This window comes from Borostomias antarcticus (assembly GCF_949987555.1).
Source record: "Borostomias antarcticus genome assembly, chromosome: 16".
NCBI lineage: Eukaryota > Metazoa > Chordata > Actinopteri > Stomiiformes > Stomiidae > Borostomias > Borostomias antarcticus.
The window spans coordinates 15727677-15745176 of NC_140249.1; the positions used below are offsets into that span (position 1 = coordinate 15727677).

The 17500-nt window shown below is 46.5% G+C and overlaps 1 protein-coding gene across 1 annotated transcript in view; it reads right to left on the reverse strand.

Annotated features, from left to right (window-relative positions):
* Positions 1-16262, reverse strand: part of b4galnt4a (beta-1,4-N-acetyl-galactosaminyl transferase 4a) — a gene marked incomplete at both ends in the record, with an annotated part of 195052 nt that extends 178790 nt beyond the window's left edge. Inside the window, 1 exon segment of the mRNA XM_084451320.1 lies at positions 16121-16262. Within this exon segment, the coding sequence (XP_084307446.1) occupies positions 16121-16262 (142 nt within the window).
* Positions 16263-17500: the final 1238 nt, after the last annotated feature.

Below are 17500 nucleotides of genomic sequence, written 5' to 3' on the forward strand. Positions count from 1 at the left end.
ATCAGGAGAGGGCTGCAAAATGCAGAGTTTGATTGCATCCTACCAAATTAAAAGGGAAATGCGAAATAAACATTGCTTGTTTTTCATGACATAATTTGCGTTGGTTTGAAATGTATCATTACCTGCTGCTTACTGCCGCAAAAAATTTTATTGAATTAGTAATTGAATACCCCTGCCCCAGAGCGGGGCGCTCCTAGGGGTCTGTGTGGTAAAGTGACTGGGCAACTCGTTATTCAGTACACCTCTACCATTAAGAGCACTCTGAGAAAGACAATCTTTTGGTGAAAAGCAAATGACCGTCTCTCAGTGCTGCTTAGAGTAATTCTCCATTTGTGTGTGTGTGCGTCAGAGTGTGTGTGCGTGTGTGTGTGTGCGTGCATGTGTGTGTGCGTGTGTGCGTACGTGTGCGTGTGTGTGCGTGTGTGTGTGCGTACGTGTGTGTGTGTGCGTTCTGCTCAGAGCCCCAGGAGAGAGGGGAGAGGCACCAGCCAGCCTCCCCACCGAGGAGCAGCCATGTTGCAGATGGCACCGCCGAAACCACACACACACTTTTCACAGCACCGAGCACAAGAAACGACCCCGGGAAACCAAAACAAATATGGACCTGAATGTGTTTTTTCCTCTGTGTTCAAAACCAAAACAAATATGGACCTGAATGTGTTTTTTCCTCTGTGTTCAAATCCAAAACAAATATGGACCTGAATGTGTTTTTTCCTCTGTGTTCTCAGTGACTTCACCTCCGGGAGGTTTTGAACCGACACGTCAGAGCCTAGTGGAGAGTGAGGGGAGGTGGAGGGAACCGTGTTTGACATGGCGATAATAGAGGCGGGCAGGACCGCCACGTCCAACCCCCCGTCGAAAACCAAGAGCGCTCACGCCGCATCTCATTTAGCCAGCCGGCGCGTGTTAGAGACGGAGTGATGAGGAGGTGTGGGAGGGAGGAGGAGGAGGAGGAGGAGGAGGAGGAGGAGGAGGGGGAGAGGGGGAGGGTAGCGGATGTTTCGCCAGTCGGATTGTCTTCCCCTCAGCCCCGAGCCTGCGAGGGCTTTTGAACCGCTCTGACGGAGGCGCGACGCCGCGGATCCAAGATAAAAACCTGAGGTGATGACGAACGTGGATCCTGCTGCTTCTCTAGCTCTCCCTCCAGCCCCCCCCCCCCACCCTCCCCCTTGGGGTCGTTCCCAGTTCAGTTGCCTCTAATGGTGTTGTGGCTAGCGCTATTGTGCGCTGCTGCTGTGGCCGACCTCCAGCGACGCGAAGTCCAGGCTCTCGGCCACGCTATGCTAATGCGGGTCGGCCCTTGTCATTGTTTGTTGCCGTTGTTGTTGTTGTTATTCCCCTTAAGCCTCCCGGTTAGAGACAGCCTCCCGGTTAGAGACAGCCTCCCAGGTAGAGACAGCCTCCCAGGTAGAGACAGCCTCCCGGTTAGAGACAGCCTCCCAGGCAGAGACAGCCTCCCAGGCAGAGACAGCCTCCCAGGCAGAGACAGCCTCCCAGGCGACCCGCGCCGCTTACCCTCCCAGGGGGGCGAGCCGGGGCACCGCAGGCTGGAGGACGACCAGAGGACGACCAGAGGACGACCGCCCTAGAGAGAGACACCAGGTCCGAGTCTGCTTTGCCCCAGTCTCTCCCTCCAACCCTTTCTGCCCCAGCCTCCAGCCCGCGGTGCCCCGGCCTCCAGCCCCTGCCTCCAGCCCTCTCTATCCCGGCCTCCAGCCCCTGCCTCCAGCCCTCTCTACCCCGGCCTCCAGCCCCTCTCAGCCCTGAGGGTGGAAAGGCTGGGTGATGGGCTACGGTGGGGGAACGGGCCGGTCAGTGGGTCTACAGGAGAAAAGTGGCCATCGGAATTGCCCATAACACTGGCGTTTGGCACCACTACAGTCGGCTGATAGCCCCTTTACCGTCAGCTCAATGCTGGTCGTGAGCTAAAATGAGGGGCTGTTCAAAGCGTACGTTGGCTGTGGAGAAACGGTAGATGTGTGAACTGATGAGGGCTACAGTCTGGATACTAAAAACAATCTATTTGACAGGCAAAACACAATGTAATAGAGCCATAGAGCAGTATTTGACAGGCAAGACGTACTGTAATCAAGCCAGATCTGCATCTGACAGGGGAAGTTTTATTTGAGAGCTGTTTCCCCGTCTCTCTGACAAGCAACACGTCTCCCAAGATCCCAGACAGATGCGGCAGAGAGAGAGTGAGACTGAGACACAGCCAGATAGAAATGGCAGGTCGGGGGAGCGGAGAGTGAACGGCGAATTCAACGCATAATCGGGACAAAGACATCTTTCGCCGCAGCGAAATTCGGGAGACCGGAACGCGAGATGACACCGAGAGCGAGGAGACGGACGACGCCATATCGCGCCCGCTGATCCGCGCCATTTCCGAGGAGCGAAATCGTCCCCCGGAGTCGAGCCGGGATCCGTCAGTATCCGCCCGGCCGCCGTTCTCTCCCCTCGTCTGGGGGATTCTGGCTAACTGCCACTCCGTCAGGGCGACAGCCGTCCCGAACGTTAAAACGTCGTTGGGAAGGAGCCGGAAAAGTTTCCCCAACAAAACTCGCAGAAGCTTCTAGGCTGCGTGCGCAGATGGATTAATACATGGTGATTCATACTACTACTAGGTACTAGATAAAGAACAGCAAGCTGTAGAATGAGATTATGTGGAGTTTTGTTCAACTGAGTTTTAACCGTGACCATAATCAGGGGTGTAGTAGAGGGTAAACCCAAGTAAACTCAGTTCACCCACCTCTTTCAAATGAGGCTGAGAGTTTACTCATCTATTTCCAATTGTATCAACTGTATTAATCAATGAGCAGAAACAAGGTGGGTTAAAGGAGTAGTAAGGGAAAATGCATGTTTAGCCCTGTTTTAACGTTACTTATGATCATATACAATGGTTCAGATCAAAACGTTGACAAAACTAGCATTTTCGAGAAAGTTGATAATTGCTCTACCACCGTTTTGGTCGTACAATGGATGTGGATGGGCATCTTGAAAAATCATTCAAAAACATGTTAAACTCTCAATTTCAAAGACAAGAAACTCACCTAGGTGTTAGTTGGCGTTCTGACATATAATTTGCCATAAAGTAAGATTCTAGTTCATCTGGAAAGGCTTTTTTAAATATTTAGCATAGAACTATTAAGTCGCAGCACATACATGTGTAAACCTCCGCAAACTAGGTAGCCTAGCAACATAATCAATAACAATAGCTACCGTAAGTAGTTCCGCTTCCTGAATCCCCTCTGCGGATTGATCTACACATCTACAACGGTCGCTTCAATACAAGTCAATGGATTTCATAAAATGATCAATAAAACCCTACAGGATTCATACTTTGCGGCGAATTTGATGTCAGAACAACAACATACACCAATTACCCCCTCGGTGAGCTTCTTGTCTTTGAAATCGAGAGTTTAACATGTTTTTGAATGATTTTTCAAGGTGCCCAACCACATCCATGATCAAAACGGTGGTAGAGCAATTATCAACTTTCTCGAAAATGCTAGCTTTGTCAACGTTTTGATCTGAACCATTGTATATGATCATAAGTAACCTTAAAACAGAGCTAAACATGCATTTTCCCTTTACTACTCCTTTAACTCTGCACTCAACAGAGTTGACCCACCTCTGTATTTACCACTACACCCTGGACCATAACCATAGCGGTTATGGTTAGGAAACAGAGTGATGCTACAGCTCGCCAGGCCACTCCGGGTTCATCCTACCACTACAGCTGACTCACCGTGTACTCATCAACCTCTCTCTCTCCCCCTCCTCCTCTCTCCTCCCTCCTCCCTCCTCTGACCCCCTCAATCGGCGGACTAGTGTGGCTGGGCGTCTGGACCCATCACGGTAACCGGCGCGACGCTGGGCCCGGCGGCGGCGGCGTGGAGGGCTGTCGGTACGCAGCGCCGGGTCTCTGGTGATTGATCGGAACCCCGCGAGGTGCGGATCGCTTACAGTAAGGCGACACCCGGGTCCAGTCGGGTCCAGCTCTCCTGCCGGGACGGGGGAGGGGTTCTGCTGAGCAGCACCAGGGAGACTGACGGATCCACACTTCAGATCCCAGATCACCACATCTGACTCCACTTCTCCTTTCTCTCTCTCTCTCTCTCTCTCTCTCTATTCTCTCTCTCTCTCTCTCTCTGTCTCTCTCTCTCTCTATTCTCTGTCTCTCTCTCTCTCTCTATTCTCTCTCTCTCTCTGTCTCTCTCTCTCTCTCTCTATTCTCTCTCTCTCTCTCTCTATTCTCTCTCTCTCTGTCTCTCTCTCTCTCTCTCTCTCTCTCTGTCTCTCTCTCTATTCTCTCTCTCTCTGTCTCTCTCTCGCTCTCTCTCCCTCTCTGTCTCTCTCTCTCGCTCTCTCTCCCTCTCTCTCTCTCTCGCTCCACCTTATTCTCTCTCTTTTTCTCTCTCTCGTTCTCTCACGCTCCGTCTCCCCACACCACACACACACACACGGCTCGTTAAAGGGTGGACGTTGCAGGGCTGGTTAGGCCGGCCTCTGCTGTGTGTACCGGTATCAATTAGGGCTTTAACGGCGTGCCGGGCCGTGTTGTCACCCTGGAGACGGAGCCGGGGGCCGCGGGTCGTGAGCTCTTTAGCGGGGAGGAACGCGCGGGGGACTCAGGGGCCCAGGCAGGCAGAAACAGCACGGCATACAATAGCTGTGCTAATTGATAGTCACCACAGCCATTTCCTCTACTGCTGCCCGCTACACCTGTGCGAGTGAAGAGGATATCCATCCTGTCCTCTCTCTCTCCCTCCCTCTCTCTCTCTCTGTCTCCCTCTCTCTCTCTCCCTCCCTCTCTCTCTCTCCCAGTGTGCCAGTGGAGCAGACAGGGCCATCATTCACCAGCATCCTCCTTCCAGCCAAACAGGGCAGCAAAAATGAAGTCGGCAGAGTGAATGGGGAAGCTGGCAGTTGGTATACACCACACACACACCACACACACACACACACACACGCACACACCACACACACACACACTCCTTTGGGAGGACCATGGCAGGCGTCCAGAGCTCTCATTTGCATGGCCAAGAGTTAGTACCTTGAAGGTGGCTTGTTAGCCAGGCCAACACAAATTCCATTAACCCCGGGGTTAAAACGCCCTCCTAGGCCTGGGTTTCCCTCCCTGCCGCCTGTCCCCTCATCCCTCCATCCCTCATCCCTTATCTCTCCATCCCCTCATCCCTCCACCGATCATCCCTCTATCTCTTATCCCTCCTTCCCCTCATCCCTCCATCCCCTCATCCCTCCTTCCCCTCATCCCTCCATCCCTTATCCCTTCATCCCTTATCCCTCCATCCCTCATCTCTCCATCTCTTATCTCTCCATCCCTCATCTCTCCATCCCTTATCGGTCCATCCCTCCATCCCCTCATCCCTCCACCTCTCCTTCCCCTCATCCCTCCATCCCTTTATCCCTCCATCCCTTCATCCCTCCATCCTTTCATCCCTTATCCCTCCATCTCTCCATCCCTCATCTCTCCATTCCTTCATCCCTCCATCCCTTATCCGTCCATCCCTCATCCCTCCATCCTTTCATCCCTCCATCTCTCATCCCTCCATCCCTCATCACTCCATCTCTCATCCCTCCATCTCTCATCCCTCCATCCCTTCTTCCTGCAGGTCAATACTTCCGGAGGTCCAGCAGATCCCCTCTGAGTGTGTCAGTGTAATGGCCCTTTGGGAGTGGGGTATTTCAGAGCAGTGATACATTCCACGTTATAGTCTTGTGTATGAATTTATGAAACTGACCACTCCCCCCCCGAGGGCATTAAGAAAAGAGACTAAATTACAGAATGAATGATGACTGGTGTGTGCGCATCGCGCTGGTGAAATCACCGGGAGGGAGATTTACTCCGCTGGTCAGATAAGCTCTGGTGGGATTCATAGCTAACTCCTCCTCCAGTCTCACCTCCTCCTCCTCCTCCAGTCTCACCTCCCTGGCAGAGCAGCCAGCTGTATATTACACTGGACTGTCTGCCTGCTTCCCCTCCTGCCTTTCTCCCTGCCTGCCTGTATGTCTGTCTGCCTGCCTGCCTGCCTGCCTGCCTGCCTGCCTGCCTGCCTGCCTGTCTGTCTGTCTGTCTTTTGCCTATTTAAACAAACCTGTTGTATTACAGTTTCATTTAAGACAGGTGCGAGAGAACAATTACAAATGAATTAATAATAGTTTAGAAAAACATGAGTGTGTGTGTGTGTATAGCCTGAGGTGTTGATTAACAACAGAGTGGTTCTCTGGCTGGTGATCCTGTCTGTGGGAACCTTAGGAGCTAAAATTAGGGCCAGGTGACATTGGAGGGCAGCGTTTCCATGACAGCAAACAGGCCCATGGGTATTGGTGAGGAATAAACCAACAATGCAAACACACATCTTTCCATTAGGCTACGCTGCACATGTAAGCGGGCGTGTGTGTGTGTGTGTGTGTGTGTGTGTGTGTGTGTGTGTGAGTATGAGTAAAACACCAGTGGGGGTTAAAGCCTAATGCTACATCACCTTCCCCAGGGAAAACATGAATTGTGACCCGTACCCCCTATATTAAAGCCTCTGGAAACTCAAATCCACAAAAGTCTTCTAACTATGTAATTTAGTGTATTATGTACATAATAAACAACATGTAAAAGTATAAGCAATTACTTTCTATCAAAATTCGAAATATTCTCATTTAAGTTTTTGTAACATTCCTGACAGTGGGTTTGAAATGGACGTTGTTTAATTTGTTTAATGTGACGTCATTATATCCGAGATCCAATCATTAAAAAATGCACGTTAGTAAGTCCTACCTCCCCGCTAAATCTGCCTCGTCGACAGCAAATTTGCAGTGAGCTAACATATTTGATCCAGCCTAGTATCTTTGTCTATTTTTATCTATCCATCTATCGGTATCTATTTTTATCTATCCTCTATCTCCCCACCCTGTGCACCATCATGATTGTTTGTGCTGTCCCTGGGTGCTCATCGGTGACATGACAACAAGTCATTCTTTAGTTTTCCAACTGTGTTGGATTTAGAGAAACAGTGGACCGCGTTTTTGGTGAGCCGTGGTGGAGCAGTCCGGAAACATACCTTCATATGCTGCGCTCATTCATTAAATTCTGCCAGAAAGCCATGGGTTTTGCAGAACGGCTATGTCTTGTAGCTGGAGCAGTACCCTCTCTCCCTCCACTTCAGCCTCTCCCCAATGCCCAGAGCCTAGAGATCGATCATGTAAGTTACTTGCTAATGATAAAGTTTAAGTAAATGTTCCACGTTTATTGTTAACCTCACCTTTTTCTAAAGAAATCTAACATTGTTAGCTTGCCAACTCAGTGCTTTGTAGCTGCTTAGCAGCCTAATAATGTTAGCGCTAGCTAGTATGGTTAGAACTAGCTGTGGCTAACTAATTCTACTAATGGATAGAAAAGCATTTTGGAACTCACCATTCAGTGATCGATTAAAATGAATTATTTGGAGATGGCAGGGCTTCTACTGTATTTCTGCATCCTCTGAGAATTGAGTATTTGACGGCTCAAACATAACCGGCTGGTCTTTTAGTTGCTGTGCATAGTGCGTTGCTAGTTTTGATGATATTATTTGTCATTGGCAGATCAAAATGTCAATCAAATCCTGATCTGACGCGCCCACACAATCCTGAGAAATGGTCTAGAGAGCAAAATGAGCTGTTTTTGAACACTTTTTTCGAAGGGTTCTGAACGTTTATTTTAACTCCGATTTTTGTGGATGCTTAAAGAGACACTAACATTTGATATCATATATGCATTTTTACTATTTCAAGCCAAGTTTCCAGAGGCTTTAAGAGTTGATGATTGGCACTTGCATTCAAAACTGACAATTTTTAAGAGAGGCTTTGCATTCATGTTCTAAATCAATTAGCAACCACGCCTGACTTGGCGCCATGTTGGAAGACCACAAACAAAATGTAGAAGCAAATTCTACAGGGTTCTATAGGGTATAAAGCCAATTTACGTGTGACTTTGCCAAGCCATGCAATAACAAAATATAAAGGCTTCCTAGTAGAGGCCGACCGATTATCGGTACCCGATATGGCCTCATTTGGCCATTTCGGGTGATATTGGTATCGGTAAAATGTCTTCCGATACACGCCGATAGGAAAAATAAAATGTATGCAAAAAGTACATGTCTTGGGTCTGTTAAACCCTAGTGTAATGCTTTATTTTAGCTGCTAGCCTGCTACAATATTTATTTAATTTTTGTTTATATGCCAAACTGTGATGGCAATGGTGCTGGTATTGTTGTGTCTGTGTCACTCCACTTCCACTACTCCTTTTCTTAAAGGACAATGCTCGTTTTTGACAACCTGGACCTTATTTACGACATATTATAAGACGTTTGACTCACCGAGATCACTTTGGTGTAGTTCGGAGGCATGTAGAAGAAATTTAAAATCCAGCGCGAGCCAGTATATCCATATAATGGCGGTGGTCGGGGCACTTAGAATGCAGATTCTAAAAATCTATTTTCTGCCGCGAAACGGTTGTTTTCATCAATCTGTCTTGATGAATCGCTAGTTGTGCTTACATAGAGCATAGGCCTGTTGTGTTGTTTTTCACATGCCTCTGTAATATGATCTTTAGAAACGTCTTTAGACACGAAATAGCTTCCTCACTTGCTCCAGCACGCATGCGCACAGCGTGCTGGAGCAACGATTGCGCGCTGTGTGAATGCGTGCTGGAGCAAGTGAGGAAGCTATTTGGTTTCGAAAGACGTTTCTAAAGATCATGGCATGTGAAAACCACAACAGGCCTATGCTCTATGTAAGCACAACTGCATTCTAAGTGCCCCGACCACCGCCATTACATGGATATACTGGCTCGCGCTGGATTTTAAATTTCTTCTACATGCCTCCGAACTACACCAAAGTGATCTCAGTGAGTCAAACGTCTTATAATATGTCTTAAATAAGGTCCAGGTTGTCTAAAACGAGCATTGTCCTTTAAGTTTTGAATAAACTTAAAGTCATTGGTTTAAGAAAGCAGCTGTCGCTGTACTACTGTCACTGGGACTGTAACTTTGCATAATCATATCGGTGCATAATCTTTGCACAATCCACACAGAAAAAGGCCAGTTTTCATTCCAGCTCAAAAATTCACGATATCGGCTGCATATCGGTGATTTCCCCCGCTCTATAATCGGTTATCGTATCGGTCACAAAAATCCATATCGGTCGGGCTCTACTTCCTAGTGACATTAGCACCAATGCACAAGTTCAATGTGTAGCCAGAGTCAGACAGAAAGAAGCTGGCTGCAAGGAAAAATTATAGACCCCCAAGAAATTAAGGTGTTCAATAAGAAAGGGCAAATAAGAAGGGACACTATAGGAAAGGGAACATTGCATACAGAAGAGATGAGATCCTGTAGGCTGCAGTTTCATTTAGATTAACTTCCCAGCCTGATTGTTAAACATTAGCCTATCTCAACACACAGAATAAAATGTGTGAAATGTAATGATCCTGATAACCTGCCTTTTTGACACGTCGCCATTTGGCATAAGCGTATGGGTGTTCATTCAAGTCGGAGCATTTTATCTTGTAGGATAACATTCCCAAACCTTACCTCATTTCGAAATTGAATATGACTGCCTTAAAACAGTTGCACATATGCCTAGCATAATATGCTGGCTCTGGGGGACCTTTGACCTTTCACACTGTTCACAGCTCTCTCTCATTGATGTTTTTCAGTTAATTACAAGTTAATGCTGTTCTTTGTGTAGCTTATATGGGTCGGTTATGAAAATAGTTGTGTTATGAATATGAGAGTTTAATCTTAACCACCTTCTCTGGTGCCAGCTTGTTTACAGCCTTTAAAACATGGATTTAAAAAGCCCCCAGGCTTTTTCTCTCATCACATTGCAGAATTAGAGGTTCGGTCCAATTTATTGAAGTCATCAATTAAAATGGCCTTATTATACTTTTTCATACATCTAATCTTGATGGGGCTGTGACAGTGAAGCAGGGCTAAAGCAGTGTGTGAAGTGATCTTTTTTGTGATGGCCTAAGAATTGAACATGTCAGCATATATACTATGTATAATGGGTCCTCCCATCGATGTTTTCAGGCTATTAAACTTGTTTACCTTGCTTACTTACCTTCATCTTCAGCATGTCAACACACAGTTCAGTGTGTTAGTCTACAAACTAACTTATGCAATGACACTGTTTTTTCAAATTAAATATTTGTATTTATACAAAATAACTGTATTTTGGTAATATTAAAGGACAGGAGATTGTGTGTATGGGTGAATGACAGGACATTGTAAAGCGCTTTGGATAAAAGCTATATACAGTAACATTTACCATTTTGTTTTCAACCTTGATTATTACCCGAAAGTAGTTTGCTACAACGCCTGCCCTGCTGTATTTGTGTCCACCTGGGTCCATCTTGGGGTCATTCATTAGTTACACTTAGGGTCTATGGCTCACTCATATTTCAAGTTTTGAAATATTGAGAATTACAACCATAACAATTGCTTGAGAATCACCTCAAAATATTGATAACATGTATAAAGGTAATTTTGTGTACTTTGTTTTTGTGCGTGGCTGGCCAGCCACGCAGCTAATATAGCGTTTGCCGGGTTATCACTCCTTCCCTCCCTCCCTCCCTCCCTCCCTTACTCCCTCCCTCCCTTACTCAGGACAATGGTGGCCTGCATTACTCTGTTGGCACCACAAGAGGCAGTAGTGCCAGCACACCAAAATCAAGAAGGACCCCAAAACCAACCCGCCAATCTCCACTGCACAAGTAGAGTAGTGGTCAGAGCATTGGACTTCCACCCGGAAAACCAGGATTCAAGACCCGGTGGCTATGACTTTATGGGACTATACCCCAAACCTCCAACCGTTCATCCTTTCACTCCAACCTTTTTATCCCTTACCTAAATTCCACAAGTAGAGTAGTGGTCAGAGCATTGGACTCCCACGCAGGACATTCTCAGAGATTACCGTCTACTTACTTCACCATCTAAAGGGAAGTGCACACAGCAGGTAATGACTTTTGTCCAGAAACAGAAGTTGAACCAACTGCAGCAAAAAAGCTAACGTTACAGGAATCATCAGTGTAACTGCTTTAGCCACTGATCGCTACCATTAATGTTATGGAAGCTGCTGCTAGTTGTTGTGAGCTCATGAGCTAACTGGCTATCCCGCTCTTATTGTGCTGGATTTGCATTGGAAGCATTGGAATTGATGTGTCCAGGAGACAAGTCCTATCTCAATTTATCAGACATTATTTCATGTCATTTCAATTCACAGCTATTTCAGTGGCATGACTAGCTTCCGTCCTACCAGTCCTGAACAGAAACAAGCCAGCCACGCACATAAGCCAGGCTGGACCTGGCCTGTTTATCAAATGACAGCCACATCCAGGTCTTGTTATTTTAATTGGTTTAAGAGATTCAGAGTTAGATTCAAAGCTTACTAGTTTTAAATCACTGCAGTATTGTGCAACCCTTAGTTTCTCTCTACGCCTCTGGAAGTTGTCCGGAGAGCTGCGGTTCGCCTGGTGTTCAGCCAGATTCTCCCACACAACTTCCCATCTCTGTTCTCTCCACTGGCTCCCTGTAGCAGCTCGCATCCCGTTTAAAGCTCTGGTACTAGCCTGGAACAGCTCCCTCCTACATCCAGGCCACGGTCAGGCCTGACACTTCCTCCTGACCACTACGCTCTGCTACCTCGGGGCGGCTGGTCACCCCGTCACTCCCCTGCGGTCTTTTTTTCACTGACATCAGAACAGAAGAGTCGATGCCCATATTGTATTTCACCACAGGCTCAAAATTCTTCACAAAGTTCCTACCAGGATCCTCCATCTAAAGCACCTATCGTATTTATATTTTGCTACTCTTGCACTTTGGCTTCAGCACTAGATTATGCTCTTATGCCGGGCTCACACTACAGGATATTTAAAATCCTAACCAATTTCGAAATCGGGTTACATCACGCACATAAGGACAATTTTAACAGATATTCTTCTTGCGCATCTCATACGAGCACACACAGCAAGATTTGAAAATAACGGCTCATCACACACTACAGGATCTTGTCGTGCCCGAGGGAGAAACGAACCACTGGTCTCGCCGTCTCACTTGTAAAGTCGGGACATAATAATCTTAAATATCAAACTTGTTTGATATTAGCGGGGCCGCCCCGATGGGTCTGCAAGCCGATCGGGAGGTATAAGATTGGATCTGTAAACACCTCACATTACAAGATAATCTGGACCGATCATCGGCCCCGACCCACGTTCCAGACCAGATTTCTCCTCCGATTGTCGGGAGGGGTGAATCGGGGATAAATTGGCCCAAAAATCCTGTAGTCTGAGCCCGGCATTAGTCACTTGTTTAGAAACAAGATGCACTTGTGAGTTTTGGCGAGTACACCAACTACCTTCATTAAATGCTATTATTGTAAGTCGCTTTGTATAAAAGTGTCTGCTAAATTGCTAATGTAATGTCATATTATGTCCTGCAATAATCGTGCAGCCTACTGTATATAATTATGAGTCTGAAACCATGTGCAAGTGTTCGTTTTGTGAGTTCTAAATGCCCTCCGTTTGTCACTGGGTCGCATTCATAGCTTCTCTTACAGCCTGACTCTTGATATAGGAATTTGTCATTCTGATAGTCACACAAATTCGTAGAGTGAGAGCCACTACACTGAGTAAATTCCTTGGGCTTCAGCAAGTTTCCTTTGAACTCAGAGCACACATTGAAAATCTTATTTTTGCTGCAAACATCTATTCTTTGTGCCCCTAGTGCACACTCTGGTTCTTGTTTAATTGGTGTGAGTCTATTTCTGTAACGCTGCTTGTATGACTATTTATTCTACTAATGTTAATGTTACTGCTCATTGCTTCGGGAGACTGTTTTGCCACGGGAACCAATCAGCTACATTCTACTAGGGGAGTAGAACAGTCAAAACACAGACTCTGATTGGCCCCGTCAAAACGTAATCGGAGAGAAATTGTTTGAGATAGGGGGAAGTCCAGACTTATCTGCTGAGAGAAAGTGAAAGTGAACTTACGAGATCAGGATGGTGATATGTGCTATCACCTAGTCTAGTGATATGTGCTATTTAAGTGCAAAAAAGGTGTTTTATATAAAAAGTGGGGGACAGAAAGTCAAGCCACCTCGGAGAAAAGCCTTTCATCGTTCGAAAACCGTCTTCACTCCGGTGAGTAACAAGATATGATGTCTAAAGACCAGGAGTGTAGTGGTAAATATGGGTGAAATGTGGGCTACATGGGTACCAAGTGGGTATGGGCTGGAACTGGGCAAACTGTGTGGGTCCCATATGGCCCATGTAAGCTCACTATGGGACCCCATGAGGGACATACAGTATGTGGACTGAGTGTGCATGCGTTGGAACTAGGAACACTATGTGGGTCCCATAAGGATTTAGAAACATGGTCCCACATAGCAAACTCATGTGAGCTGACTACATGGGCCCGAGATGGATTTCTTGTGGGCAAGAAGAAATGTGGCCTGGGGAGGTGTTCTGTTTTTCTTATGAGTTAACAGCCTCATTCTGGACTAATTGTAGCTTAAAAGTTTTTTTTTATCATTCGTATCATTTTTCCTTTCCTTTTTTTTTTTTTAAAGATTCAACATCCGTTTAGCCATGTATATGGTTCAAACCTACTAGGAATGACTGAATTCTTTCATGAGTTCTTTCAAGCGAATAGCGTATAGAAAACAACAAATACTGTAGATCTAGCCCTGTGGGAACTCACTTTTAGTGGAAGCTCACTCTAGCTCACCCTGCAGTCAGTTCACAAAAATGTCCACAAAAGTGTATCGCTGGCAGCTACTAGTAATCCACTAATTAAACAAGAGAGGGGAAGGTTTTGAAAATGTCTCTGTAGCTCGCTTCGCAAAGAGAAGAAAACCCACGGTGGGAATATTCAGAGAGGCACTGGTAACAGGACATACACTGACATAGGAAAAAGAAACCGCACACTCAGGTCTAGATGCCAAAAAGGTTACGTGGACAAAGATTCGGCCGTAGCTTTTGTCACAGTCTCAACACAGTCTCAAGACTATGACAAAGGCTGTGGCCGAGATGTTTGCTTAAACCTTTTTTGCATCTATACCCGAGTGTGCGGTTTCTGATATTTCCGGTGAAACGGACAATGTTGGCCTGCATTTCTCTGTTGGCACCACAAGAGGCAGTAGTCTCAGCACACCAAAATCAAAAGGACACCAAAATCAACCCGCCGATCTCCACTGCACAAGTAGAGTAGTGGTCAGAGCATTGGACTCCCACCCTGGAGACTGGGGTTGAAGACCCGGTGGGGATGACTTTATGGGACTATCCCCCAAACCTCCACATGTTCATCCTTTCACTCCAACTTTTACCCCTTGCCTTATAGATAAGATCCAGTCCCAATCCCAACCCATATTCTAACCCCAACCCACACTAGGGACTGGAAGAAGGACACCAAAACCCACCCGCCGATCTCCACTGCACAAGTAGAGTAGTGGTGAGAGCATTGGACTCCCACCCAGGAGACCGGGGTTCCCGGTGGGGATGACTTTATGTTATCATCAGTGTAACTGCTTTAGCCACTGACCGCTACCATTAATGTTATGGAAGCTGCTGCTAGTTGTTGTGAGCCCATGAGCTAACTGGCTATCCCGCTCTCATTGTGCTGGATTAGCATTGGAAGCATTGGAACTGATGTGTCCAGGTGACAAGACCCATCTTTATTTATCAGACATTATTTCATGTCATTTCAATTCACAGCTATTTCAGTGGCATGACTAGCTGCCGTCCTACCAGTCCTGCACAGAAACAAGCTAGCCACGCACATAAGCAAGACTGAACCTGGCCTGGTTTAAAGAGGTGGGTGAACTGAGTTTACTTGGGTTGACCCTCCACTACACCCTTGAGACTGAAGTAAGAGAGGGCTGGACTAGAGCTGGTACTGGAGACTATAACATGAATACAAAGTAGCCACATTCATCACGTGTGATTGAAACGTCATGACCTCGGTAGCCGCAGTCAAGTTACACCCATACATTATTAAAGGAGTAGTAAAGGGAAAATGCATGTTCAGCCCTGTTTTAAGGTTACTTATGATCATATACAATGGTTCAGATCAAAACGTTGACAAAGCTAGCATTTTCGAGAAAGTTGATAATTGCTCTACCACCGTTTTGTGGATGGGCATCTTGAAAAATCATTCAAAAACATGTTAAACTCTCGATTTCAAAGACAAGAAGCTCACCAAGGGGGTAATTGGTGTCCGTTGGTGTTCTGACAAATTCGCCGCAAAGTATGAATCCTGTAGGGTTTTATTGATAATTTTATGAAATCCATTGACTTGTATTGAAGCGACCGTTGTAGATGTGTAGATCAATCCGCAGAGGGGATTCAGGAAGCGGAACTACTTATGGTAGCTATTGTTAAATTTTTATGTTGCTAAGCTACCTAGTTTGCGGAAGTTTACACACGTATGTGCTGCGACTAAATAGTTCTATGCTCAATATTTAAAAAAGCCTTTCCAGAGGAACTAGAATCTTACTTTATGGCGAATTATATGTCAGAACGCCAACTAACACCTAGGTGAGTTTCTTGTCTTTGAAATCGAGAGTTTAACATGTTTTTGAATGATTTTTCAAGATGCCCATCCACATCCATTGTATGACCAAAACGGTGGTAGAGCAATTATCAACTTTCTCGAAAATGCTAGCTTTGTCAACGTTTTGATCTGAACCATTGTATATGATCATAAGTAACCTTAAAACAGGGCTAAACATGCATTTTCCCTTTACTACTCCTTTAAGCCTATAGGCCTACAGTCTCTAACCGCGATCTGGCAGACCCCGTCTGCGCACTGTAGGGAAGCAGTGTTTAGTTATTTAGATTCGCCACAACTATAGATAATCATAGAACTATAGGCCAGGATGGTGAACAAATCATACGATCTCACCCGCGTGCAGCCACGGTAGGGTATCTCTACGCCGAAGGTGGCATGAAAATCAATCATGGTCCATTTGTCAAATGAGTATGATAAATGGCATTCGTAAATGTTGACGACACTCAAAACAACAAGGCTATTAGATTATGAAACACTCAACGTTTGACTGTAGCCTACCTTTCCCATAGTTGAAGTGGAGTTTGATGGCTTTTCCCTGGTTGATGTGCAGGTAAGTGAACCACACCGCGAAGGTTAGCAGGACCAGCAGCAGAAGGAGTTTGAACTGCTTCCGAATTTTCTTCACAGGGAAGCGCAGCATCCTCGCTGAAACATCATCCGGTTACCGGCTGTGAAAACGGGAGAGTGGTAGTGGTTTGTTAACCGACGACTAACCGGTTTACGCTGCGGAGTGAGTTGGACCGGCAGCGCTGTAACCACACAGGACAATCCGAGAGTTTCTGATCATGTCAGTGACATTCCGATATCCCCTATGCAGCTCTGAAATTGTATAGGCTAAGGTCCGCGAGTGGGTTCAATTCATAGTTCGAGACTGTTTCCAAATACCAGATGCGTCTGGTTTAGAGTTAACCCAGAAACATTCCGTCAGCCTACGTTGATTTTGAGGCAATACTCTCGGTCTTTTGCCTTGTCAATCTAAACAGAAGGATAGTCGAGCTCTCTTCTAGTTCCAGGCTACAGAAGAACAGTTTGCCACGGAGACACCTTGAACTGTCTCCCCGCGTTCGGATCTCACAGTCGCTGTGCTGACAGCTCAGAGCAGGGAAAAGGCGGCGGATCAAAAGCCGTATTTCTTTGACTGCCCGATGGAACAAAATAGCAGTCCGGTAATAATCTATCCAAATCCCCTTTCGTTCTAGTTTCGCTGACACCGCGACGCTGATTATTTTAACTGCCACTCACCCTAGGATCATCCCCTGGCTTTAAAGCGCACTGAAGTGCGCAGCGCCAGCGAGCGATAGCTCGGCAAGAACCGTGAATCTAAAAGAGAGATGTGCGCGCGAGGAGAGTGTAGGTTGTGTGTGGAGGGGCTGTCACTCATACAGTAGCCTAGTGTGCAGTGAGTTCAATAGGCCTACTTGACATGGTCACAGCACGAGTGACAGCTCTCGCTCTTACAAGTGAACGCGTTCCCGGGTAACGTTGGGGTGAATGTGTCCAGAAGATGAGCGCTCCTCGCATTTATAATAGGCCTGGCATAGAAATGGCATTTAGCCTACGTTGGTGTGGGTCATTTCCTTTGTTTGAGAGAGAACCTTGGAAATGATGTGGCTTTATAAATGCAACCCGATCCATCCGATTAAAACAGATCCCCGTCGGTTGTTAAACACAGTTGACACGGGGATATTGGCTAGCAGCCAAATTCATGATAGTGCATCGGTTTGACCTGCTGTTCGATCCCCAGCGAGGAGGAGCGATCAGCTGTCACACTCTGGCCTTTAAAATACCCAGGCGGAAATATGTGTAAACCTCACGTCGTTATAGCCTAAAGTCCGGGCGGTAGGCTATAGGTTGTCACTTGTCAGGAAAAATGGGTTG